Source organism: Salvelinus fontinalis, chromosome 7 (assembly GCF_029448725.1).
Source record: "Salvelinus fontinalis isolate EN_2023a chromosome 7, ASM2944872v1, whole genome shotgun sequence".
Lineage (NCBI taxonomy): Eukaryota > Metazoa > Chordata > Actinopteri > Salmoniformes > Salmonidae > Salvelinus > Salvelinus fontinalis.
In genome coordinates this window covers 54,214,041-54,238,849 of record NC_074671.1, presented here as the reverse complement: position 1 = coordinate 54,238,849, position 24,809 = coordinate 54,214,041, and the positions used below count along the sequence as shown (strand labels likewise).

Below are 24,809 nucleotides of genomic sequence, written 5' to 3'. Positions count from 1 at the left end.
GACACTGTAGGTGTGATCTAGCTGTTAGAGCAGCAGGTGCGGCCTCGATCAGATGACAGCAACATTCCATTAATGCTGCTTAATAAATTCTGCAGTCAAACATTTTTACTGAATGTACGCAACAAAAGTTCACAATTCACCTTTTGCTACTATATCTGTCAAGTCTATGCATACAATTTGATGCTTATGTTGGACATACAGAACGCACCGCTGCAAACACAGCATTCCCTTTTAAATGAATGTACTTCTGCTGTACCCAAACCCAATGACACTGTCGGTCTGATCATTGCGCAAAATAGTACGCAGCATCATATGGATATCTGGATACCATTTCTGTCAAGCTTCCACGCATACAATGATGCATACGTTCGATAAATCCAACATATGCACCACACAGAATGCTATTAGGCAAACGCAGCATTCCATTGGAAATTAATGTACTTCTGGTGTACCAAAACACATGATTTCCTGTCACATCTTGTGGCCTTGTTTATGTGCTGCTGTGCGGTTTGTTGCTAACATTACTTTGCTACCTGCCAACTTTACGTTTTTTACGGTTTACGGTTCCCCCCCCCCTCACTCGACTTTTTTCATTAAACTCTTTCACCCCGGACGCTTTATCTGGACATAGTTCTACACGAACTCCACCAGCCGAAGCTAAGTAGTAACATTAACATTATGCCTTTTAATTGCAGTACACATAATATACAGGAGAACGATCGCCTTATGGTGAGGATAGCCGTGCTGAAAGCCCAGCTTCAGACGCAATCGTTAGGCATTGTATGATTTTTAAGTAATGAATTTGCATTTTATTGCATGACATAAGTATTTGATACATCAGAAAAGCAGAACTTAATATTTGGTACAGAAACCTTTGTTTGCATTTACAGAGATCATACGTTTCCTGTAGTTCTTGACCAGGTTTGCACACACTGCAGCAGGGATTTTGGTCCACTCCTCCATACAGACCTTCTCCAGATCCTTCAGGTTTCGGGGCTGTCGCTGGGCAATACGGACTTTCAGCTCCCTCCAAAGAGTTTCTATTGGGTTCAGGTCTGGAGACTGGCTAGGCCACTCCAGGACCTTGAGATGCCTCTTACGGAGCCACTCCTTAGTTGCCCTGGCTGTGTGTTTCAGGTCGTTGTCATGCTGGAAGCCCCAGCCACGACCCATCTTCAATACTCTTACTGAGGGAAGTAGGTTGTTGGCCAAGATCTCGCGATACATGGCCCCATCAATCCTCCCCTCAATACGGTGCAGTCGTCCTGTCCCCTTTGCAGAAAAGCATCCCCAAAGAATGATGTTTCCACCTCCATGCTTCACGGTTGGGATGGTGTTCTTGGGGTTGTACTCATCCTTCTTCTTCCTCCAAACACGGCGAGTGGAGTTTAGACCAAAAAGCTCTATTTCTGTCTCATCAGACCACATGAACTTCTCCTATTCCTCCTCTGGATCATCCAGATGGTCATTGGCAAACTTCAGACGGGCCTGGACATGCGCTGGCTTGAGCAGGGGGACCTTGCGTGCGCTGCAGGATTTTAATCCATAACGGCGTAGTGTGTTACTGATGGTTTTCTTTGAGACTGTGGTCCCAGCTCTCTTCAGGTCATTGACCAGGTCCTGCCGTGTAGTTCTGGGCTGATCCCTCACGATTATTGATGCCCCACGGGGTGAGATCTTGCATGGAGCCCCAGACCGAGGGTGATTGACCGTCATCTTGAACTTCTTCCATTTTCTAATAATTGCGCCAACAGTTGTTGCCTTCTCACCAAGCTGCTTGCCTATTGTCCTGTAGCCCATCCCAGCCTTGTGCAGGTCTACAATTGTATCCCTGATGTCCTTACACAGCTCCCTGGTCTTGGCCATTGTGGAGAGGTTGGAGTCTGTTTGATTGAGTGTGTGGACGGGTGTCTTTTATACAGGTAACGAGTTCAAACAGGTGCAGTTAATACAGGTAATGAGTGGAGAACAGGAGGGTTTCTTAAAGAAAAACGAACAGGTCTGTGAGAGCCGGAATTCTTACTGGTTGGTAGGTGATCAAATACTTATGTCATGCAATAAAATGCAAATGAATTAGTTAAAAATCATACAATGTGATTTTCTGGATTTTTGTTTTAGATTCCGTCTCTCACAGTTGAAGTGTACCTATGATAAAAATTACAGACCTCTACATGCTTTGTAAGTAGGAAAACCTGCAAAATCGGCAGTGTATCAAATACTTGTTCTCCCCACTGTAACTGAGGAACTCAATTTAACCTTGCGTAATACCCTAGATCAGGTATTCCCAATTGGGGTACGCATACCCCCAATGCCTTCGGGGGTACGTCAAATAAAAATCTGATTCACATTTTCAACCAGTCCATTTATATTTTCCAACTGGGCTTTACATTTAGATTTGTTTTTTTCTCTCACCTGAGTAGCCTCGTTTCACTGCCAAAAATTAAATTAAACCATCTAGTGTTCAGCGAAATAACAACACAATGTCAAATACAGGTAGCCTAGTCAAATAATTAACATCCAATCACATTAACCGTTACTCTCTCACGGGAATTCCACTAACGGTCGGTATGTAGCCAAACGTAGCTGCTGCTCATGTTGGTATCTGTACTGATGGCGCAAAAGTCATGACAGGGAGACATAGTTGAGTGGTAACACAAGTGCAAGCAGTTGCTTCCGACACCACTTGGGTACACTGCAGCATCCTCTGAGAGGCTCTTGCTGCCAAGGGAATGCCTGACAGCTTGAAAGACATTTTGGTCACTACAGTGAAAATGGTTAACTTTGTTAAAGAAAGGCCCCTGAACTCTTGTGTATTTTCTGCACTATGCAATGATATGGGCAGCGACCATGTAACACTTTTACAACATTTCAAGGGGCAAAGTATTGACAAAAAATCTTTTAAATTGAGAGACGAGCTTAAAGTTTTCACTTGTCTGACCGCTTGCACGATGATGAGTTTCTCACACGACTGGCCTATCTGGGTGATGTTTTTTCTCTCGCCCGAATGATCTGAATCTAGGATTACAGGGACTCTCCGCAACCATATTGTTTTTTTTGTTTGTTTATATGCGTTGTTTGTAACTTATTTATTTACTCTTTTTGTACATAATGTTTCCGCAACCGTCTCATGACTGAAAATAACTTGTAGACATCAGGACTGCGATGTCGCCCCCAGGTGGTAAGGGTAGGCAACAACACATCCGCCATGCTGATCCTCAACACAGGGGCCCCTCGGTGTACTCCCTGTTCACTCATGACTGCACGGCCAGGCACGACTCCAACACCATCATTACATTTGCTGATGACACAACAGTGTTAGGCCTGATCACCAACAACAACGAGACAGCCTATAGGGAGGTCAGAGACCTGGCCGGGTGGTGCCAGAATAACTACCTATCCCTCAACGTGATCAAGACTAAGGAGATGATTGTGGACTACAGGAAAAAGAGGACCGAGCACGCCCACATTCTCATCGACGGGGCTGCAGTGGAGCAGGTTGAGAGCTTCAAGTTCCTTGGTGTCCACATTGCCAACAAACTAACATAGTCCAAGCACACCATGACAGTCGTGAAGCGGGCACGACAAAACATATTCCCCCTCAGGAGACTGAAAAGATTTGGCATGGGTCCTCAGATCCAGAAGGTTCTACAGCTGCACCATCGAAAGCATCCTGATTGGATGCATCACTGCCTGGTACGGCAACTGCTCTGCCTCCGACCGCAAGGCACTACAGAGGGTAGTGCGAACGGCCCAGTACATCACTGGGGCCAAGCTTCCTGTCATCCAGGACCTCTATACCAGGTGGTGTCAGAGGAAGGCCCTAAAAATTGTCAAAGACTCCAGCCACCCTAGTCAAAAACTGTTCTCTCTGCTACCACACGGCAAGCGGTACCAGAGCGCCAAGACTAGGTCCAAGAGGCTTCTAAACAGCTTCTACCCCCAAGTCATAAGACTCCTGAACATCTAGTCAAATGGCTACCCAGACTATTCACATTGCCCCACCGCCACTCTCTGTTGTCATCTATGCACAGTCACTTTAATAAACTCTACCTACATGTACATACTACCTCAACTAACTGGTGCCCCCGCACATTGACTCTGTACCAGCACCCCCCTGTATATATTTTATTTTTTACTGCTGCTCTTTAATTACTTGTTACTTTTATCTCTTATTCTTATCTGTATTTTTTTTAAACTGCACTGTTGGTTAGGGGCTCGTAAGTTAGCATTTCACTGTTGTATTCGGCACATGTGACTAATAAAATTTGATTTGATATATATATATAAAGTGTGGGGCAAAATTGAGGCTATGATTAGGAAGTTAGAGCTCTTCTCTTCTAAAAAACAACATTTGAGAGTGTGATAACCCTGGTGTTAGAGGAGGTACGCAGCTAGAGGTTGAATGTTTAAAGGGGTACGGGACTACAAAAAGTTTGGGAACCACTGCCCTAGATGCAGTCGCACCCCTAAAAACAAAAGACGTTTTTCATATGTGCACCAAATTCTTCAAAATGGGCAGTAATAAAGCCTCTCTTGAAAAAGCCAAACCTTGACCCAGAAAATATTTTTAAAACTATCAGTCTATATCGAATCTCCCATTCCGCTCAATTCTTTTTGAAAAAGCTGTTGCACAGCAACTCACTGCCTTCCTGAAGACAAACAATGTATACAAAATGCTTCAGTCTGGTTTTAGACCCCATCATAGCACTGAGACTGCACTCGTGAAGGTTGTAAATTACCTTTAAATGGCGTCAGACCAAGTCTGCATCTGTCCTCGTGCTCCTAGACCTTAGTGCTGCTTTTGATACCATCGATCACCACATTCTTTTGGAGAGATTGGAAACCCAAATTGCCCCACACAGACAAGTTCTGGCCTGGTTTAGATCTTATCTGTCGGGAAGATATCGGTTTGTCTCTGTGTATGGTTTGTCCAATAAAAAAACTACTGTAAATTTCAGTGCTCCGCAAGGTTCCATTTTAGGGCCACTATGGTTTTCACTATATATTTTACCTCTCGGTGATGTCATTCAGAAACGTAATGTTAACGTTCACTGGTATGTGGACGATACACAGCTGTACATTTTGATAAAACATGGTGAAGCCCCAAAATTGCCCTCCTTGGAAGCCTGTGTTTCAGACATAAGAAAGTGGATGCAAATGTTTTACTTTTAAACTCAGACAAAACAGAGATGTTAGATCTAGGTCCCAAGAAACAAAGAGATCTTCTGTTGGATCTGACAATTGATCTTGATGGTTGTATAATCATCTCAAATAAAACTGTGAAGGACCTGGGCGTTACTCTGGACCCTCGGCGTTACTCTTCTGGATGTGTGCAACCAAAAGGTCAACATTTACCTTCTGGATTTCAACTTTGTTTTCCAACCTTACCCAATATACACTTCACTTATCACATTTCTAATCTACAAAAATTTGAAATGACTAACCGATTGGACAGCATTAAATATGTGAAAAAAACTAAAGTTGTCCTTGATGGCACCTTGGACTAGCTACAGGGATATGGACCAGGTCACTGGTTCTAATGTTGTTGATGCCTGAGGCTTGAATCTCACAGTGGTTGTTTTTCTAGTTTCAAATATGTTTTATTATGAAGCATTGGTATCCATGTATACAATTGTACTGTTTATTCTGTGAGCTTCGTTTTTACATAAGACAACAGTAAAATACACAAAATTATCACAAGTATTAACACCCGATAATATTGCAAGAATGTATACATCAAAAACAGTATGAAAGGAAAAGCCTTGAGTCAAGATAAACGCTGTGGTTGTTTTCTAACAATTTATTTTCTAGTTTAAAGATTAGTGGGCAAATCTGTTTTGGTTCACAGTCTTTGCTTTTAGTCCAATTACATTTGTAAGTGTAATGAAAACAAATACCCTGAAATTAGCATGGATACTATGACTGCAGGAATTCCCTTTGTACAAAACACATACATTTTTATTACATTGTCAACAACCACAGAAGTACAATCAGAACAACTAAATACAAAATGGGATAAGACTAACAAATACACTAAATCCACAGTGGACACAATGACAAAAAACACAGAAGGTTGCTGGGATTATGTACATATCAAATGAACAAGGTGGAGAAGACAATTGGTATGTACAATTACAGTAAAACGAATACAGAAGAAGACATTTGATTGCAGACTAGCCCCCACCCCTTAGGTTAGGGTTATACCCTTTGAACACATTTTTTTTTCTTCTTCCTGAGACGTCATGTTGTGAAATTTGTTATATTGATAAGTAACATGCGTCTACCTACCTATCCATCCTCTTCGGCAGATTTAACATCTAATGGAGCACATTTGGCCGCTACCTCAGCCAGACACTCCAGGCTTTTCCGGGTATGACTACAAATGTCTGCCGGTATCCTCCTGTTAACAACTATTCTGATCACTCGCGTGGGTTGTTTGTTTGTGTCGCCTATTTCAGGTGTTGCAGCAGGTTCAGGGTCCTGGTTTGTGTCGTGTACTTGAAGCTTTGAAACAGATTCGTTTGCCCTCATCCTAGTGTCAACTATTCTTATTACACGGGTCTGAAAGTCACTCATTTTGTACCTTTTAGCAAGTTCCATGTCTGTGCAGCTTCTTTCGGGCACGGAAGCGGTTTCCTCGTCTGTGTTGGTTACTTGAATGTGTTCCTTTATCGTTTCCATTATCTGAGACGTTTGAGCAAGTTCTGCTTTTGTTTCATTTGCTTGAGCCCTTCGAACAGGTTCTTTGTCAGTACTTTCTGCCGTTGAAGTGGTTTCCATGATGGTCCTGCCTAACTTACTAGGTTCCATGTCCGTGCAGCTTAATTGGGGCATTTGAACGAGTCCCTCCATTGACCCCCCACTCAGTCTTTGAACAGGTTCAAAGTTTCCCACACTTACTTGAACAGGTTCATTGTTCATCTCACGTATTTGGGGCATCTCAGCAGCACTACAGCTTTCCATCCTATTGACAATAATTTTTATTTCCCGGGTAAGAGCAGATTCTTTGCCCGTTTTGCTTATTTTATGCATTGAAGGGGTTTCCTTGTTTGTGTTGATTACTTGAGCAAGTTCTTTCCTTGGCCTGCCTCTTTTGCGCTTTGTAATAAATTTCATTTGATCTAGTTTTTCAGGTGTCTTTGCAGGTACTTTCTTTGTCTGATTTACTTTAGCCTTTCCAGCAAGTTTTTGGGGTTCAGCGGGTTCTTTATTTATTTCCCGTCCTTCGATACGTTGCTGATTAATTTCACCAACTTGAGGCATTAGACCGGTTTCTGTGTGTAAGTCGGTTTCTTGGGACATTTCAATTGGTCCCTTCCTTGTCCTCCCTCTTTTAGATGTTACATCAGGTGCCATGTGTGTGTCCATTTTCTGAAGCATCTCGGAGGGTTCCTTGCTGCTTTTGGTTATTTTGGGCATTTGAGTTAGTTCTTGGTTTGTGCCGGATACTTGGGGAACTTGTCTGGGTCTCTTCCTTGATCTCATGCTACTGGGCATTAAAGTGGTGTCCGCGTTTACCTTGCTTACCGGAATGGGTTCCATGCAAGTGTCGGTTAATTGTGGAATTTGAACGAATCCCTTCTTTGGCCTCCGATTCTTGGCCTGTACAACTGATTCTTTGTTTGTCTCAGCAAGTTTAATGTCTGTATTGCTTACTTGAATGGGTTTGTTTTGTGTGTCAGTTACCTGGGGCGTTTGGACAGGTTTCTTCCTCGGACTTCTGAGCTTGTGAGCAGGTTCCAAGTGTGTGTCGGTTATTTGTGGAGTTTGAGTGTGTTCTATGTTTGTTTCACTTACTTGAGCAAGTTCCTTCCTTGGCCTGCCTCTTTTGGGCATTATAATTTGTTCCATGTTTGTCTCGCTCATTACAGACATTTGAGCAAGTTCCTTCCTTGGCCTGCCTCTTTTGGGCATTTTAATTGGTTCCATGTTTGTCTCGCTCATTACAGACATTTGAGCAGGTTGTACATTTGTCTCACTTATTTGAGCATGTTTCTTGTTTGTGTCGCTGAATTGAACGGGTTCCACGTGTGTGTTGTCTACTTGAGACGTTTGAACGGGTTCCACGTGTGTGTTGTCTACTTGAGACGTTTGAACGAGTTCCACGTGTGTGTTGTCTACTTGAGACGTTTGAACGGGTTCCACGTGTGTGTTGTCTACTTGAGACGTTTGAACGGGTTCCACGTGTGTGTTGTCTACTTGAGACGTTTGAACGGGTTCCACGTGTGTGTTGTCTACTTGAGACGTTTGAACGACTTCCATGTTTACCTTACTTGTTTGAGAAGTCTCCATGTCTGAACGGTGCGCGCCAGTTGCGTTTACTACTGGAGGCGATTGAGCAGGTTTCTTTTTCGTCATCTTCCTTCTCTTGGGGTTTTGAACAGGTTTTTTCTTTGCCTCCCTTTTGTCCTCACTGTTCTTCGTCCATCGACTCAATGTAGGTCTGTGAAGGCATGAGAGGGACAGGAAGACACTAGTCGGTTATAGGCTTGAGATAAGAGCAAATGGTTGAAGTGAAAACCTGTATACACAGGTCCTCAACCGAAATTCATTTTGATTACTACAGCTCCGTAGAGGATCACTTCTCTATAACTTACTTCTGGACTTTGTGGTAACCATGTTCTTTGATCAGATTCTGGTACTCCCGGGAGTCAGGCCTCTGAGTAGGGCCTTGGTAGTCGTCGCTCCTGCAGTGGACACGAGAGGGCAAAGGTCAGGGGACACAAGGAGAGGGATCATCATCAAACACAAATGCACACACATCAAAAACAGACTCTCACCTGGAGTCAGGTCTGGAACTCCGATCGGACCAGGACCTGAGCGCACATAGATAAATAGATGAGAATCTCAAAATTACCTCCAGTCAATCCCACCTTCCTGTGCGAGGTAGTTTTATGGACAGACTTTTGTGGTTACCAAAAGAATAGCAACGGACTGCTAATTTTGAGCAACTACACTACTAGAAACCCCTCCCTCCAGGATATGGTTCTTACCCGTCTCTGGAGTGGGATTCGTCCGAGAACGAGTTCAGAGAGTGGGTCGGAGAGGAACTGGAATACTCTTCAGAACAACTCAGAGTCTGACTCTCATCCTCAGATCTACAAAAGGAGTCCTGCAGGGACCACAAATGAATTAGAACCACACCAGAACAAACCAAGGGGAAATTATTTTCAAAGATAATTTAATACACAGACCTCAAGAGACATACAAAAGTCAACAAACAGAAGACTTTTTCTGCTAAAGGAATAGAACTTACCCCAGGCTCCTCCACCACCCCCTCTGTCCGGTCCTGCTGAGGTGGATCAAAGCCGGTTGTCAGCCTCTCTGCGTGTCTCCTGGTAGAGGCAGCACTAGGACACACCCCCAGGGCACTGAGGGCTTTCAACACACTGAGAGGACAGCCCTGTTTCCAGAACTCGACCCCCAGAGAGGCCTGGATGAAGTTGCACTTCTGCATGGAGGTGTAGAGGACGATGGCCAGGATAAGCCCCACCCTCTGGCTGACCATATCACCTGCTGCCTCTTCTGTCCTCGGGCTTCAAAAGAGATCAATGGAGAACATGTTACAACCAATTTATGCCTTCATGCACACAGAGAGCAAGTCATTAATAATGAACAGCAGTCACATAATTCAGCCCTGTGGAACCCTGTTTTCAAGTACAAAACAGAATTTTAAATGTACATTAAAAAAAATAAAAAAATGCTGTGATCCCCATTCAATATAAAACACTTTGATCATCTGGAAAGGTGCCTACAATCAATTATTATTGATAATCTCTTATTCTCTCACCATTTTGTTTTCCTAGCTCCCGTCATAACCTGTGTCCTGATGGTTTTGGGTTTGGGGAACATGGCCCTAAGACATGCCAGGGTCATAGGGGCCTTTTCTTCCCCCCACGCTAGAACCGCGTCCCAGGAAAATCCACTAACACTCGCCTCAGTCAGCGGCTGACGCAATGGCCCACGTTGGTCCTTCATCAATACCTTACTCTGGTAAATCAGACAAATGGACACATACATTTCTTTGCCAAACACGTCTTCAACAAAGACACACTCACACCTGATGAGCCATAAACTGCTGGTAGCCTATAAACAAATACATTCTTTAAATGAATTATGTTATGTTAAAACAACAATTACCTCCTGGGCGATAACCTCTGCGAGGAAAAGGGTCATGGCTTCTCTAGCTTTGGTCTTCATCAGGGACCTGAAGGCCTTCAGGTGCTGGTGGCTGTGCATGTAATGCAGGGCCTTGGCATGAGGTCCAAACCCATAGCTCTGCTTAGTCTTGGAGAAAGAGAGATTCTTCTTCTTGGGCCTTATACCTTTGTCAACGGGGAAAGGAGACAGGAGTGTGGAGTGTGTTGTAGATTGGGGTGCCTTCGGACGTCTTTTTGTTGTCCGCTCTCCGAAGGAGAACAGAGAACTGATCTGATTTGAAGTTTGACTTGATAATGTTGCGGAATTTACTTGATTTGATGGTGTTGAAGAGGAGTGTGTGGTTGGGGCTATGGGAGTTTGAGGTCGTCTGATGGTCGTTGAATGGGATTCTGGGGAACAAGAATTCATGGTGGTCCATTTCTCCCCGTCCCACTGACGAACTGGCCTCCGTTTGTTTTTTTTAGAAGCAATGCACTCCTCTTCTATGGATAAAGAAGATGGGTTGGTTATAATTGGAGTTTGATTGGATAATGTTGTGGATGAGCTTGGTATTTCGGCACGGGGCTTTCGAGGTCTGCCAACTTTTGTTGGCAAATCTGACCAAGTCCAAAGCTTCCCATCCTGCTTGGTTTTCCTTCTGAGCACACCAAGACAGACCCAGCAGAGGAAGGATGAGTCATCAGGAGTGATGTCAAAGACTAGCTGGAAGGTCTTGGGGCTGGTCAGCGTGGTGACTTTCCTCCTGTTGTAACCCTTGGGCCCCCTCACAAACCTCACCCCACAAATGCAACACGTCTCTGACTGAGACATTGTGGTGGAAATATCAGAGCGCTTCAAAAGGGACAAAAAAGGGCTGATGGTTCTTAATCGAAGACTGATAACCTAATAATAAAACTCACATTGCAATTGTTAAACAATTCTCTTGTGGGGGAGCAGATAAAATGTATGTATGGTTTGAGAAACAAAGCAGACTCACAGCGGATCCTTCCAGTGGGACGATACCATCCAGAAAAAGCCCCGGTGCAAGTACTTTTCTCACATTAATCGACCGTGATTTTCAAAAACAATAAGCAGTGCACGCCCTGGTTAAAAAGACACCTTCCATTGGCTAATTGATGAAAATATCGTAAAGAGATAAATATGATAACATTTTCACTTCCCGCCAGCTACACGCCAAATATTGCAAACAAACTACACTACCACAGAACAACGAATTTGCACTAGAGATCACACAAATACGGTCATGTAAAATGACGGCCTTTTGTAAGGTATATCAAACATAGATTAAGGCAAATACATTACATTTCAAACTACTTTAGGTAAGATAACTCTTGAAAGTAATATAGCGTAGAAGTGGGGCTGTTTCGATGGTCCGATTTTTGTGCAGTCACGCATGCGTTGGGCTTCTCCCTCCTACAAACAAATGGTTGACTAGACGTCAAAAGTCACAATACTGCCACCTGTAGGTTTGGAGTATAATGAAACATAGGTCTTGGATACGTCTTCCACAAACAAAGGTTATACACACACTAAGACAGAACGTCCATTCACACTCATAAATGACATGACAGCGATTAGTCAATAACACAAGCGAATCCATTTCTTTCCTTCTGATCTTTATTACGTACAAAAATATGACTGAGGTTGTCAGCACGGCTCTATGCACACATGAATAACAGCAGCAGAAATACACAACATGTAATGACCAGTGCATAAGCGGTACTAGCCTGGTACCAGATCTGTACGCGCTTTAGCCAACTCAGCTTCTTTTGCCGTCCCATACATGTTAGCTACAGGTTTACCATCACACTGAACACTACAGGGGTGTAATCTAAAGCACATATAGCTTTATGGCCAAGGCCCTTTTGGAAATGGAACCCTATATAGTGCACCACTTTGAGTCATAGGGAGCAATTTCAAAGGCAGACCCAAGCTAAAGCAGTACAGACTCATTAGAAATTTTTCTCTACATGCCTTTTACGAAAACTCATACAATCCAATAGAATTGTTGTAAAGTTCATGGCAAAAACGTCCACACTGATGCTGTTACTGCTGGATTAAATGATACACATGCCATAAAAGAAAAACCTTCCGCATCAAATAAATAAACTATTGTTACACATTTAGGATTTAAATGATTTGTCCCCATCTATTAGTGGTGGTGAAGGATTAAGATGGGGTCCTGCTCTGCTTGAGATGGCACACCTCAGTCTCTCTTCCAGTTCAGCCAAAATGAAAGCAGCTAAACTCAGCTCCGCGCACCAAAACATTTGTCAAAAAATATCTATTTACATAAATATAAACGCACACATGCAGCCTTCTTCTGTCTGCCTTCTCCTCGATGATGATTCAACCATAAATTAAGACATTCAATAACACTCATAACATATGCCTCAGTTGTCACTCCACTTTCTACTAGTCATAAAAATAAAGTACCTAATATAGACATATATACACACAACAAACATTACCAAAACACTCTGGTTTCACACAGAAAGCTTGTTTTAAGTTTAAGATAGCATCTACAACAGCAGGGATTTTCAAGTGTGTAACTGCTTCCCCATTTAGTGTTTTCTATAAGTATGACAGAGACCCTCTCTGGAGTCCAAGGCACTTCAGGATGTATCTGAACACACAATCAATTCCAAAACATTCTTTTGTAACCTCTATTCTTCAGAGAGCACCCACCCTGTCTTCACTACAAGGACTGCACTTCTACCCACTGATAGAGGGTAAGAGGTCCTTCTGTGGTCCATAGCTTTGGTCCTTTAAGTCTTTTTCATTTATTGCTTTTGTGCTTCTTAGTTGTAGTTGTCCTTCCTGTTGTAGTTTGGAGGCTGTGTAGTAGTCATGCCTGATGTCGTTGTTTGTTATCATTTCTGTTGTAATGGTTGTTTTGCAGCTGTAATTTCTTTTTGTGTAGTCCTACAGAAGCCTCTGGTTGAGAATCTCCCAGATCATCAGCTTCCTGAACAGGGGCATGTGACACTGAGAAGAACGAGTGAGAGACATCAGTGTATGAGTGAAGAAGAGATTGTATGAGTGTACACTGAGTGAGTATGATAGCCTGCGATGGCCTATGTACCTGTCGGAAGTTGAGAGGCCGCCCCTGGGCTATATAGTCAGCATATTTACAGGCAAACACTCCACAATCACTGCCATTCTTCTGTTGAGGGATCTCCTACACACACGAGGGATCCTGGTGAAAAGCAAATCACTAGAGAACGGATGCTATTTCTGACAGCCCTAGACTCTGTATTCATTCAAGACAAAATAAGAACGACAAAGATGATTAGATATGTATTTCTGTCTGGGTAATTTACGCTGGCCCTCAAGCTGCCCACTGTCCACTTGCACGCGTCCAGATCTTGGTCCTTCCTGGCCTTGTGCTCCTCTCTCAGGTACAGCCTGGACAGGGTTGGACAAACCAAATACATGTAACAGGATTACAGAATGAAATGACAAAAAAGATGGTCATCAGATTACAGGTAATTTTGTCAAACCAAATGATTACTGGAAGGGGACTGAGGACTCACAGTAAGAGGCTGCAGATGTCATCATGTCTCTGTCCCATAGAGTCATAAGACCTCACGGTCCCCGAGTTAAAGTTTATCACCTAGAGAAGGAGAGAGAAATAAACAAAGTCCACAGGTATCTACAAATGACCACAGAGAAGTACCAGTGGACTTTCTAAAGCAGTGGTCACCAAACTTTGAGTCACGATCACTTTGACTCAAAATACAAGCCAAGATCTACCACTCAGATTTTTTAAATTTTTAACATGACATGAAAAAAAACATAAGCCTATGCAACATTAACCAATTAAAAACAATTATGTAGCAATGATGATTGTGCTATAGTAGGCTATAGGCCCAACACAACATCAGTGCATATTGGCTATGCTTGAATTGCTCTGCCAATGTTCTTCAGATGATTTTTCAATTATCTTTGTTTCAAAACAATCGCATCTACTCACGACCTCTCATGCTGTAAACACAGTCCAGTTCAAAGTGAATGGCACAGATCCATATATAGGCAATGGTCTATTTGCATATTGGCCTACTGCATTGCTGATTGGTTATGCCGCACCAGTCTGTGTAGAGTATGGGCTGAGTCGTGCATATCAATGCAATAGAATCCTACTACGACGCATTCTGCCTACAAAAAATCACTTGCATAGTTCGTTTTTTCCCCAGGTATGCTGCATTTAAAGTGGCTAGTATTGCATTGATTCAATCACAATTCCCACAGTAAAGGGAAACGTTGATACTGTAAACTCTAGAAAGTTGAGTGAAGTTCAATCTCGTGCTTCTCTGTGCAGGCTGATATTTCAGTGCGCAGCTTAGAGGAAACATTGCCTATAGGTGCACTTGATTTGCTCTATGAGCCTGCCGGGTAGGCGGAGATCTACCTTCAAACACATGAAATGGTTCAAAATGGGAACACAGCCTTCCCAGCGTAGGGCTGCCGAATCAAGTGCAGAAATGTTTGGTGATCGACTAGGAATGCCTTGGAGATCAACCAGTCGGCCGTGATTGACCGGTTGGTGACCACTGTTCTAAAGTGAATGAATCCCCGTCAATTTGGGGCAATTTACAGCCAGTGACCAGTGGACTCCCAGGTGCAGCGGAACCAGGATGATGTCATACTGGAAGAGGTCCACAGCTTTGGTCCATCGCTTCACGGCGACGTGCCCCCCTCCATGTAGTTTGGGGAAGAAGAAAGTACTGAAGGAGTAGACCTTCAGCCCTTGCCCCGCACTACTGCTACGAGTCATTACTAGGGACAGGTAGAAGTTAATCACCTGAGAGACAGAGAGGGAGAGTTGTTTTGTTAAGACTCACACACACACACCAACAACCTCAAACTTAACAGCCAACAATCATACACCTCATCGTTGAGCCAGCTCCCTTCCTGTAGAGTAGCCAGGTCTCTCTGTGTGATGCATAGCTTGAAGGCTGAGCTCAGGACCAGGTTAGGATCCCTCTGGGACAGGGCACGACTCACCTCCACAGCCATCTCCTACACACACACAGTTTGAAATAAACAAAATGAAAACAGACCCATAGAATACATACACTCCTATGTCAACACACTACACAGACATACCATTATAGGGGAAAAAGAACACTCACCTTGCTGAACTTGGGGAGCTCCTCAGCGCTGTTGAGTGTGTCAGTGTGTGTTGGCTTCTCTCTGTCCACCAAGTTGAGTCTTGCTGCTACCTCTGCAGATAGATCCAGCTCTGGCTGCTTCTGCTGGAGGGAGAGAGACTTTATAACAACCTTATGATGCTTCATAGCAGCCTTATGACTGTTCCTAGCATCCTTACTACAGTTCATAAGTGTGTGTCCTACCGTTGCATTGCTGGCAGGTTGTGTATCCACAGCTGCGCTGAGAGGCTTACTGAGACACAACTCTCCTCTCATGTCTCTTGTTTGTTTGGCTGAGGATGTGTCTCTCCACATATACACACTGGGGTTGGCTGCAGATAGGAGAATGAGAAAACATTAGCCTAGGACAACAGCTTCCAATACATAAGTAGGGAGGCTGTGATAGTAGTCTACCTCTGAGGGGTCCTGTCTTTGGGGTCACAGACTCATAGGTTCGTCCCAAAATGGCCATTCTATGTCCATCCTGTGTAAATGTTGACCTGTGAAAAAGCGAAGAAACAGAGGTTTGTAAAAGCTAGCTAACCGAACCACTGGAATTAAAACTATAAATCTCACACTCACCCCTGGGGTTTGGTGCGTGTGAAGGGCAGCGGTTGGCTCTTGCTGTATTTATCGGACACCATCTCCAGAAGCCGTCTGTAGTGCTCCTTATCACTCTCCTTCAGAGCCTGGAAACAGCACTCACAGAACACCTGACAACTACTGACATACCTGGCGTGGCATTTAATAAAAACCAGGATCAATCACAGGGTTGATTTTAATTTCAAACTCATTCTTAACTCACCTCCTCCACTGCCAAGCACTGTCTGTGGGTGCGGTTAGGGGTGGGCGGGGGTAGGTCTGAGCTGGGGGGTCCTGTCCCAACCCCCACGGTAGGCCGACTGGGCAGGAGCTGGAGGGAGCGTCTCTGGGGCTTGTCTCCGTCTCTCCCTCTGTCTGGGTTCCCTGGACCCAGCACTGAGCCACTGAAAACAAGACAGAGGACACAACGTTTATAGGAAGAACATCTCACATATGTAGAACTTTTGTGTTAAAGCCCCAGAACTGAAAGTATGCAGTCGACAGAAGAGGAGACCTACCTGTGTTTTCTCAGAGGGGGTGAGGCTCCCTGGAGGAGGCTCAGCCCCCCTCTCTCCCTCTGTCCTCCTACTGTTGGTTTCTCTGGAGACATGGAAAGAGGGATAAACAAGTTGAAGCAACCACTTGACCTGTCCCCTCTGCTGTTTCACATACATTATATACCATGATGTTGTAACGTACAACACAGCTGTCCTCCTTCCTTATCGATCAAATAATTAGAGGCTTACTCACCCATTTTCCAATCAGAGCTGTTCATCCATGAGGTGTGGAGTTCATCTATTCCCATCAGGCCCACGGGACCCTACATAATAGGAGTGATTTAGGGCGTAAGTCAGATGTGAATATTGTGCAGTTATCGCACAAACATTTTAACGTTTTTGTACTGGTATGTGTCTTTCAGTCAGAGCAGTGGTTTATGAGTGTGTTGCATATGGTACTAGAACGCACGACTGGTATACATTCATACCTGGCTTGCTGTGTACCTTCCGTTTCTCTCACTGGCAGGAGACAGTGGGTTCCTCAGTCTCAGCAGCCCAGCCACCCCTGCTACAGTCTTCTTCACAAAACTAATTATGTCTATGACAATGAGAGAGTACAGTACACATGTAGTCAGTTCAAAGCTGACTAACTAGCTAACGTTAGTTACAATGATAATTAATTATAAGAACAATGGCTAAAAGTTATTGGTAATAAGTTGCCATACCCTTTCTCCGTCTCTTGATCGCCACTGGTTCACTCTGGCTAATATTTTCTGAAACATGAACGCTGTAACAGAATGTAAACACGTTTACTCAACAACAATTAACAGTAACTAGCCAGGTAGTAAAGTCACATTTTTTAGCAAGTTAGCTACAGTTAGTTTGTTACATTTATTCATTTCTACAGTACCTTACTATTTTGGTACGTTAGGAAATAGTTAGCTAATGTCTGGTAAGTGGCGCGATGAAAGAGTTAGCTCGCCTTATTTATTTTTGAAGGAAGCAGCTAACACCAACTGGAATGAATGACAATTGTTGCTAATAATTAGCTAGCTAGGTTAGCGAGCTTGGGTGACAAGTTAGCTGTTAGCAAGTTGACTGGCTAGCGTTTGCCAGCTAGCTTACTAACGCGTAACATAAACAGATACACAGAGCACACTAGCACCAAAGACAGTACATGTGCTAGCACCAAGCCAGTCACCGACCTCTGGTAGTTCCTTTTGGTTGGCCTGGCGTTGCTATCCTGCCGTTGCGAGTCTATCTCCCCGCCAACGTTCAAACCAGGCCAACCGGAATGTTTTTGCCCGGTTATAGGCTCGAAAAGCGACGATAGTCCGTCAACTACCCATCCGTACATCACAGACAGATACGACAGAATGGAAACGTCCTCGTACGGTCGGGCCAGGACTATCCGCGGTTTAAAATACAAGCTCCGTGGGCACGAATGTTCTACCTGCGCCAAACCACCATTCACCTTCTATCTAGCACAGTTAGCCTAGCATTTAGCTTCGTGTTGAAATGAGTGACGTGAATATACACAAACGTGAAGACCGTAAACCGTAGTGGGGGAAACGTCAGAGACTTCCTCGTAGGATCTACTTGGATATGCTACTCTTATGCCGCGTTCCTGTACTAGTTGCAACTAGGAAACTCGGAAATGCTAAGCGGTTGACATAGGCACTTGTATAAATACAATCAGTTAGCAAACATTTCCGAGTTTCCTAGTTCCGACTAGTATTTGAACGCGGCATTAGACTGGATACTGTGGCATGTAAAAACATCGTAGCCAGTTTTTCACTGTCAGCAAGGGCTCCGTTTTGCATATCATGGGTGTTGTGTGATTATGTTTTCGTTGGATTGTCAAACAAATTACTTCAAAAAAGTAGGCTACTTGCGCATTTTGATCCACCATAATAATTGATTTAGCTGATACTCTGTACTGGACCGTAAAGCCTAATGGCTATTTCACCCCTAATTTTGACAAGTTTCTGTTTAGAATTTCCGACATTGGTAGGCCGTATTATAATTTCCAACATTTGGTGTGACCATTTGTTCGTCAACTATAGTTATACATGCAGCTTCTGTCATAACGTGTTGCCCTAGAAGACTAAATAAAATAGTGTTCGCCAGACTCTGACATCGATAGAATGAATGCATTAATCTGGTTAACATCGTTCAAGTTTTCTGCTTCGTTTAGGGACCCGGGGAGAATGCAATAACTCAAAAAATTGGGAATGGTTGGTCCCGTGATGTCCAAATGGCATCAGTTTGACCGGTTTTAATTCAATTAAAAGCTGACATAACACGTTTCTTTGCAGACTAGTTAGTTTTGGGAGTATATTTGATGTGGTTGAAACACTGTCTGCATGCATAAGTGTCAAAGATAATATAGTTGCATTTTCTCAAGAGATGCTGAATAAATCATACACTGAACAAAAATATAAACGCAACAATTGAAAAGATTTTACCGAGTTACAGTTCATATAAGGAAACCAGTCAATTGAAATACATTTATTAGGCCCTCATCTCTGGATTTCACATGACTGGGAATACATATATACATCTATTGGTCACAGATGCCTTTAAAAAAAAGTAGGGGAGTGGATCAGAAAACCAGCCAGTATCAGGTGTGACCACCATTTGCCTCATGCAACTCTCCTTCACATAGAGTTGATCAGGCTGTTGATTATGGCCTGTGGAATGTTGTCCCACTCCTCTTCAATGGCAATGCAAGTTGCTGCATATTGGCGGGAACTAGAACACGCTGATGTACAGGTCGATCCAGAGCATCCCAGACATGCTCAATGGGTGACATGTCTGGTGAGTATGCATGCTATAGAAGAACTAGGACATTTTCCAGGAATTGTGTACAGATCCTTGCGACATGGGCCCGTGCATTATCATGCTGAAACGTGGTAATTGCGGCGGATGAATGGCACGACAATGGGCCATTCCGATTGACAACGATAAAATGCAATGGTGTTCATTACCTGTAGCTTATGTCTGCCCATACCATAACCCCACCACGGGGCATTCTGTTCACAACGTTGACATCAGCAAACCGCTCGCCAACACAACACCATACACTCAACTCAGTCTGCCATCTGCCCGGAAATTGAAACCGGGATTAATGTACACAATTCTCCAGCGTGCCAGTGTTCTTCGAAGTTGAGTATTTGCCCATTGAAGACGGTTACAACGCTGAACTGCAGACAGTTCAAGACCCCGGTGAGGAGGATGAGCTTCCCTTAGACCAGGGGTGTCAAACTCATTTCGCATCGTGGGCCACATACGGCCTAGGGAGATGTCAAGTGGGCCGGACCATTAAAATTATACCATACTCTGCTATAAATAACCAAAATATCATGTCTTTCCTTTGTTTTGGTGTAAAGAAGCACAAGAACATTAGGAAAATATTGAAATTTAATGAACTATCCTTTTACAAAACATTTCATGAAACACCTCATATTTCCTTAGACAAATGTGCAATTTACTTTTATCATTCACAAATATGCATTGCAACTGATCCCACTGATTGTACAAAGGCACAAAACTTTAATTGGTACTGAAAAATATCATCGTTTAACAAAGTCACCGTCGGAATACGGCTTCGATGCTAATGCTATTTCGCTAGCAATTAGGTAGCTGGCTTTTACCGCTGCTTCACTGACTTCTCGGCTCTGGATGAAAGTTGACTGCTGTTTCCTCAGACCCGCCAGCAATTCGTTAATCTTATCTCTTCTTAGTTGTCCTTGCAAGCCGTCATATTTTTCGCTGTGATGAGTCTCGTAGTGGCGTCGAATATTATATTCCTTCAATACCGAAACTTGTTGCAAACACACCAAGCACGAAGGTTTTCCGTGCATCTCTGTAAATAAATAGGACGTGGTCCATTTTTCTTTGAAAATTCTACACTCCTTATCTACTTTTCTCCGTTTGGATAACGACATTTTGGCTAATGAGGGTGTAGCGGAGAGGTAGAGACCAAGGTATTAACAACGTCGTAACAAGCAGCAGATGGCGCATTGATACCGTCTGCTGTTTTCAGTCTGTCTCAGTGATGCGGCTTGTCTTCTACTCTGATGGAAAGAGTGCGCCCCTTAGCGGATAATCCATGAATTGCAGCGAATTAAAAATATTAATTCCATGTCTTTTATGCATTTTTTCCACTTTCAAATTATCCTGCGGGCCTGATCGAACCTCCTTGGGGGCCGGTTCCGGCCCGCGGGCCGTATGTTTGACACCCCTGCCTTAGACGTCTTCTAACAGTTTGTGCAGAAATTGTTCGGTTGTGCTAACCCAGTTTCACGGTCTCGGACGATCCCGTAGGCTAAGAAGCCGAATGTGTAGGTCCTGGACTGGCGTGGTTACACGTGGTCTGCGGTTGTGAGGCCGGTTGGACTTCTCGAAAACATAGTTGGAGGCTAAACATAGTTGGAGGATAAATTAATACGCAGTTCTCTGGCAACAGCTCTGGTGGACGTTCTCGCAGGCATAATGCCAACTGCACACTCATTCAAAACTCGAGACATCTGTGGCATTTTGTGACAAAACTGCTAATTTTAGAGTGGCTTTTTATTGTCCTATGCACAAGGTGCACTAGTGTAATGATCATGCTGTTTAATCAGCTTCTTGATATGCCACACCTGTCAAGTGGGTGGATTATTTTGGCAAAGGAGAAATGCTCACTAACAGGGATATGAACAAATTTGTGCACAAAACTCAGGAAAAATACACTGTGTGTATGGAACATTTCTGGGATCTTTTATTTCAGCTCATGAGACCAACACTTTACATGTTGCATTTATATTTTAAGTATAGTTCTCCACTCCTGTTCGAGGCAAATGTAACACATTTCTATTAATTTAATGCAAGACATGCATCATTCTGCAGGAGTTCATATTATGGCACTTGTGTGCAGTCAGTGTCCAGATTTCAATTACTATATTTAAACCATATTAATTTAAATTAGGAATATTCTGCTTATTCATGTCTACAGGGTTACTCATTTACATTTACATTTAAGTCATTTAGCAGACGCTCTTATCCAGAGCGACTTACAAATTGGTGCATTCATACTCGTGAACGGGAAATGCATGTAAACAGTTTATAGGTGATGAGTTACCATCTGGAAAACTGTGCTCATGTAAATGGTACCAGTTACACACTCAACCAATGACCTACCTTGTATGCCCTGAATGATTACATAATTTAATGGGCATCTCAGTGATTTAAGCCTCAGCTGAAATTGTTGCTGATAAACACATTCTAATATAGTATAGAAATGGTTTAATCTATAATTACCAGAGCACCAAGATGTCATATCAGTGATTTGACCCCTATGTGAACTGTCATGATCTGCAGTGTAACTGAAGACATAACTACCAAAGATTTAGCTGGTTATTAAGATTATGTTTGCCCAGTCTGTGAAACTGTCAGTCTCATTTTGAGATGGTAAATACATGTGCGTCCAAAGCGCCCCAGAACTAATCACCAGCGTTAATGAATGATTAACAAAGTAAAATGTAGGGGTGTTTGTACCACCATCAGTTTTTGATCAACCCATAATCTAACAATACTGTTAGTATTGATATAAGTCTGTACACGTCTGATCCTGCCTTAAAAAGATAAACACCCAATGCGCAAGGCAGGTAATCACACAATTCAAATATTTATTGATTTTGTAGAAATGGTATCTTTAATTTTTTTTAAATTAAAATCATTGACAAAACATGTTCACCAGCTTTGATCTAGCTCAGAATTCCAGTGTGAAACTTGACACATTTATCCACATATGAAACTTTAACAAATATTAACAGCGAACATATATACAGAATCAGATACAAACTTGAATAAAGGTCAGGTAGAAAAATATCGATCTAATACTTTCAAAAACACATGCATTCGGGTGAGAAGACCTCTTAGGATTTACTCGGAGGCCGACAGAAATATCTGTGGAAAAAATAATCGTTTTTTATTTATTTATTCGTCTTTTAAAAAAAAAACTTTATAAATCAGATACTAGACAAACACATTCCCTTGTATATTTGAAAACAAAGATGGATCATAAATATGTTGCATTGAAAGGAGGCATTCATACATTGCTTCATTCCTTCCTTCAGCAGTCAGACTTCTTGTGGTAGGAGAGAAGAGATGAAGAGTCTGGAGGAGAGAGAAAACAATGTGTCAGAACCAGATAAAAGGGCAACACACACACTCCCTCTCACACACAAACATATGAACACTCAGGTGTCTGTGGAAAACACTCAGTACAGAACAAAGCCATTCTAAAATGAACAATGGTCCAATGAATAGTTACGTAGTGACTACCCACACGTGCCTGCTTACACCAGATTGTTCCCTACCCTGAGATGTGCATCCTGGTACTTGTAGTTTGTTCAGTATGGTGAGGGTGATGTGGGGAGATATTAACGAAGAAGTGTATTCTGGTACTTGTAGTTAGGTCCTCACCTGGGCCGTACCGGTAGATGGGGGACAGACAGCTGAGGTACAGCCATGTCCTGTTCTCTTGCAGCCACCGCTGCCGATAGCCAATCATATCAGGGGAACTTGGAGGCGGGGCTAAGTAACCCCTGCTAACTGGGTCAGGAGATGGGATTGGAGGTGGTGAGATTGATTGATCAGTTTGTCAGAGAGGAAGTGTGTCCATGGTAACAATGCCGTCCCCTTACCCGGGGATTGTGGGTAGTGGACTTGCCGTGGTACGATGCCATCACCAAGCTAAAGCCCCTCTTTCTCCCTGTCATCTCAGACCCCCCCCCCCCCCCCCATCTCATTCAGTGAGTGTGTGCTCAACCATTAAGTGTAACCAGGGTGTGTGTGTGTGTACCTGGACGTGCAGCCCCCAGGCGTTGCTGTACATTCTCCAGGTGGTGGATGTAGTCTGTCAGAGACCGCTCGGCATCCTGGGACAGAACACTGGACGGAGCACGCTCAGAGGACAGGACCGGGTTGGAATACACTCTAGGGGGTACAAGAGGGGAGAATAAGAATAATATGTCATTAAGAGATTTCCCCTCAAATGAATGGATGTTTACTATGGAAGGAGCAGTACCGGTTTTGCAGCCTGAAGGGTGATTTCATTGGTGAGACAACACCCTTACAGGTGGGGCTGCTGTCTCTAGTAGGTGGAGAGGAGTTGTGATTGGCCAGTGGCTGCTGCTGCCTCAAAACCTCAGTCCTGGAAGCTGAGAGAGAAATAGAAAGGTCACAAAAACTGTCGATGTACCTTGCCAGTGTGTTGGTAATCCGATCTTCATCGCTCTGGATGTCTCGCACGCACCTGTGCTGTGTCCGTTGACAGTGACAGTTGTAACTCCTCTCCTGACGACTCTCTGCCACTTCCTGGTCAGGAACTTCAGTCTGGAGAAGGACAGGGAAGGGTTAACATGCATGACACAATGACCCATTGCTCTAACATATAACACCCACCCACACGAGCAACACAACACCCAACCCACCGTGAGATGGCGAGGACAGCTCGTACTGCAGCTCTGAAGCGTGAGAGGGGAGAGTGTGTGTGGGCGTGGGGGGGCGAGGGGTGCGCCCCCATCCGAGCAATAAGACAGAGAGTTGCCTGTTCACAGTCCTGAAAGCCCCCCAGCAGCAGCAGAAGGTAGCGCTTCTGGTAGACCAGAGACTTCCTAAAGCTCTCAGCCCGTAGATAGCGCTCATACAGTCGCTGGAATAGAGGGACAGACACACAAACACAGGGTTAAAGGGACGTCAAGACAAGGGACTTCACACCAGATGATCCATGGGGACTTTCAACCCAGAGGTCAAGCGTGTGTGCGCGTGAGTTTGTGCGTGTGGCTCACCTTGCTGTTGCTGAGGTCAGTGCTGGGCCGGATCTCAGTCTCTGCCTGTCGTAGCTGTCGTTCCAGACAGGACAGGGTGTGTTTCAGGTTAACTGTCTCCTGACTCAGCTCCTTCACGCGGGCCGTCAGGTCAGAGTTCTCCCTCGACAACCTCTCCCCCAGCGCCGAGGAAGAAGAGGAAGACTGCAGGGAGAGAGAAGTTGGTTATCATGGTCCTTATCAAACTCATTTATTGTTGTCGCAAATCCCCCCCAAACACCATAAATACATTTAAAACACTGTCGTCTAGCTCGTCTCCCAGTGCTTCATGTTGCTATGCATGGGCCAAGCTATGATCAGCCATTTCTGGTACCTGGTGGTTGTATAGGGCTGTGCTGGTCTGGTCTGGCCCAGTCAAGGTGTTATTCTTGGGTTGGAGTAGGCTGGAGTTGTACTGGTGTCGGTTGGACAGTCTCTCTGTGGCCATCTCTCTCTCCTCCCTCTCTAGCTCAGCCAGAGTCTGCTGGAGATCTCTCATCCTCTGCTGGTCCTGCTGCCGCAATAACTCCAATTCACACTGCAGAGAGAGAGGGAAGAGA

At 43.9% G+C, this 24,809-nt stretch overlaps 3 protein-coding genes across 8 annotated transcripts in view; all 3 read right to left on the bottom strand.

The window, feature by feature from the left end:
- Positions 1 to 5,627: 5,627 nt before the first annotated feature.
- Positions 5,628 to 11,564, bottom strand: LOC129859709 (uncharacterized). 2 transcript variants are annotated; one of them, XM_055929799.1, is made up of 8 exons: positions 11,138 to 11,564; positions 10,141 to 10,992; positions 9,791 to 9,990; positions 9,257 to 9,536; positions 8,994 to 9,112; positions 8,781 to 8,816; positions 8,598 to 8,687; positions 5,628 to 8,443 (listed from the first exon to the last, which is right to left on the bottom strand). In XM_055929799.1, the coding sequence occupies exons 2-8, from the start codon at positions 10,969 to 10,971 to the stop codon at positions 6,289 to 6,291; spliced, it is 3,711 nt and encodes a 1,236-aa protein (XP_055785774.1). In that variant the 5' UTR covers positions 10,972 to 10,992; positions 11,138 to 11,564; the 3' UTR covers positions 5,628 to 6,288. The 2 variants fall into 2 exon arrangements, with proteins under 2 accessions (XP_055785774.1, XP_055785775.1); XM_055929800.1 differs by having other exon boundaries at positions 10,141 to 10,643.
- A 192-nt stretch (positions 11,565 to 11,756) lies between these two features.
- LOC129859708 (sentrin-specific protease 2-like) lies at positions 11,757 to 17,999 on the bottom strand. 4 transcript variants are annotated; one of them, XM_055929795.1, is made up of 16 exons: positions 17,599 to 17,995; positions 17,119 to 17,180; positions 16,882 to 16,991; positions 16,647 to 16,716; positions 16,415 to 16,496; positions 16,120 to 16,300; positions 15,897 to 16,003; positions 15,729 to 15,814; positions 15,519 to 15,646; positions 15,297 to 15,419; positions 15,052 to 15,183; positions 14,759 to 14,965; positions 13,698 to 13,777; positions 13,485 to 13,569; positions 13,247 to 13,342; positions 11,757 to 13,149 (listed from the first exon to the last, which is right to left on the bottom strand). In XM_055929795.1, the coding sequence occupies exons 1-16, from the start codon at positions 17,748 to 17,750 to the stop codon at positions 13,087 to 13,089; spliced, it is 1,764 nt and encodes a 587-aa protein (XP_055785770.1). In that variant the 5' UTR covers positions 17,751 to 17,995; the 3' UTR covers positions 11,757 to 13,086. The 4 variants fall into 4 exon arrangements, with proteins under 4 accessions (XP_055785770.1, XP_055785771.1, XP_055785773.1 ...); XM_055929796.1 differs by having other exon boundaries at positions 15,297 to 15,416; XM_055929798.1 differs by lacking the exon at positions 14,759 to 14,965.
- Positions 18,000 to 22,045: 4,046 nt separating this feature from the next.
- LOC129859707 (pericentrin-like) overlaps positions 22,046 to 24,809 on the bottom strand; it is a 37,315-nt gene continuing 34,551 nt past the window's right edge. The window contains exons 51-58 of one of the 2 annotated variants that reach the window (XM_055929794.1): positions 24,584 to 24,787; positions 24,232 to 24,414; positions 23,875 to 24,095; positions 23,697 to 23,776; positions 23,469 to 23,601; positions 23,244 to 23,377; positions 22,494 to 22,555; positions 22,046 to 22,345 (exon numbers count right to left, since the gene is read on the bottom strand). In XM_055929794.1, coding sequence (XP_055785769.1) covers positions 22,512 to 22,555; positions 23,244 to 23,377; positions 23,469 to 23,601; positions 23,697 to 23,776; positions 23,875 to 24,095; positions 24,232 to 24,414; positions 24,584 to 24,787 — 999 coding nt within the window. In that variant the 3' untranslated portion in view covers positions 22,046 to 22,345; positions 22,494 to 22,511. Of the gene's footprint in view, positions 22,556 to 23,243; positions 23,378 to 23,468; positions 23,602 to 23,696; positions 23,777 to 23,874; positions 24,096 to 24,231; positions 24,415 to 24,583; positions 24,788 to 24,809 lie in introns of both variants that reach the window. The other variant, XM_055929793.1, reaches the window with a different exon arrangement.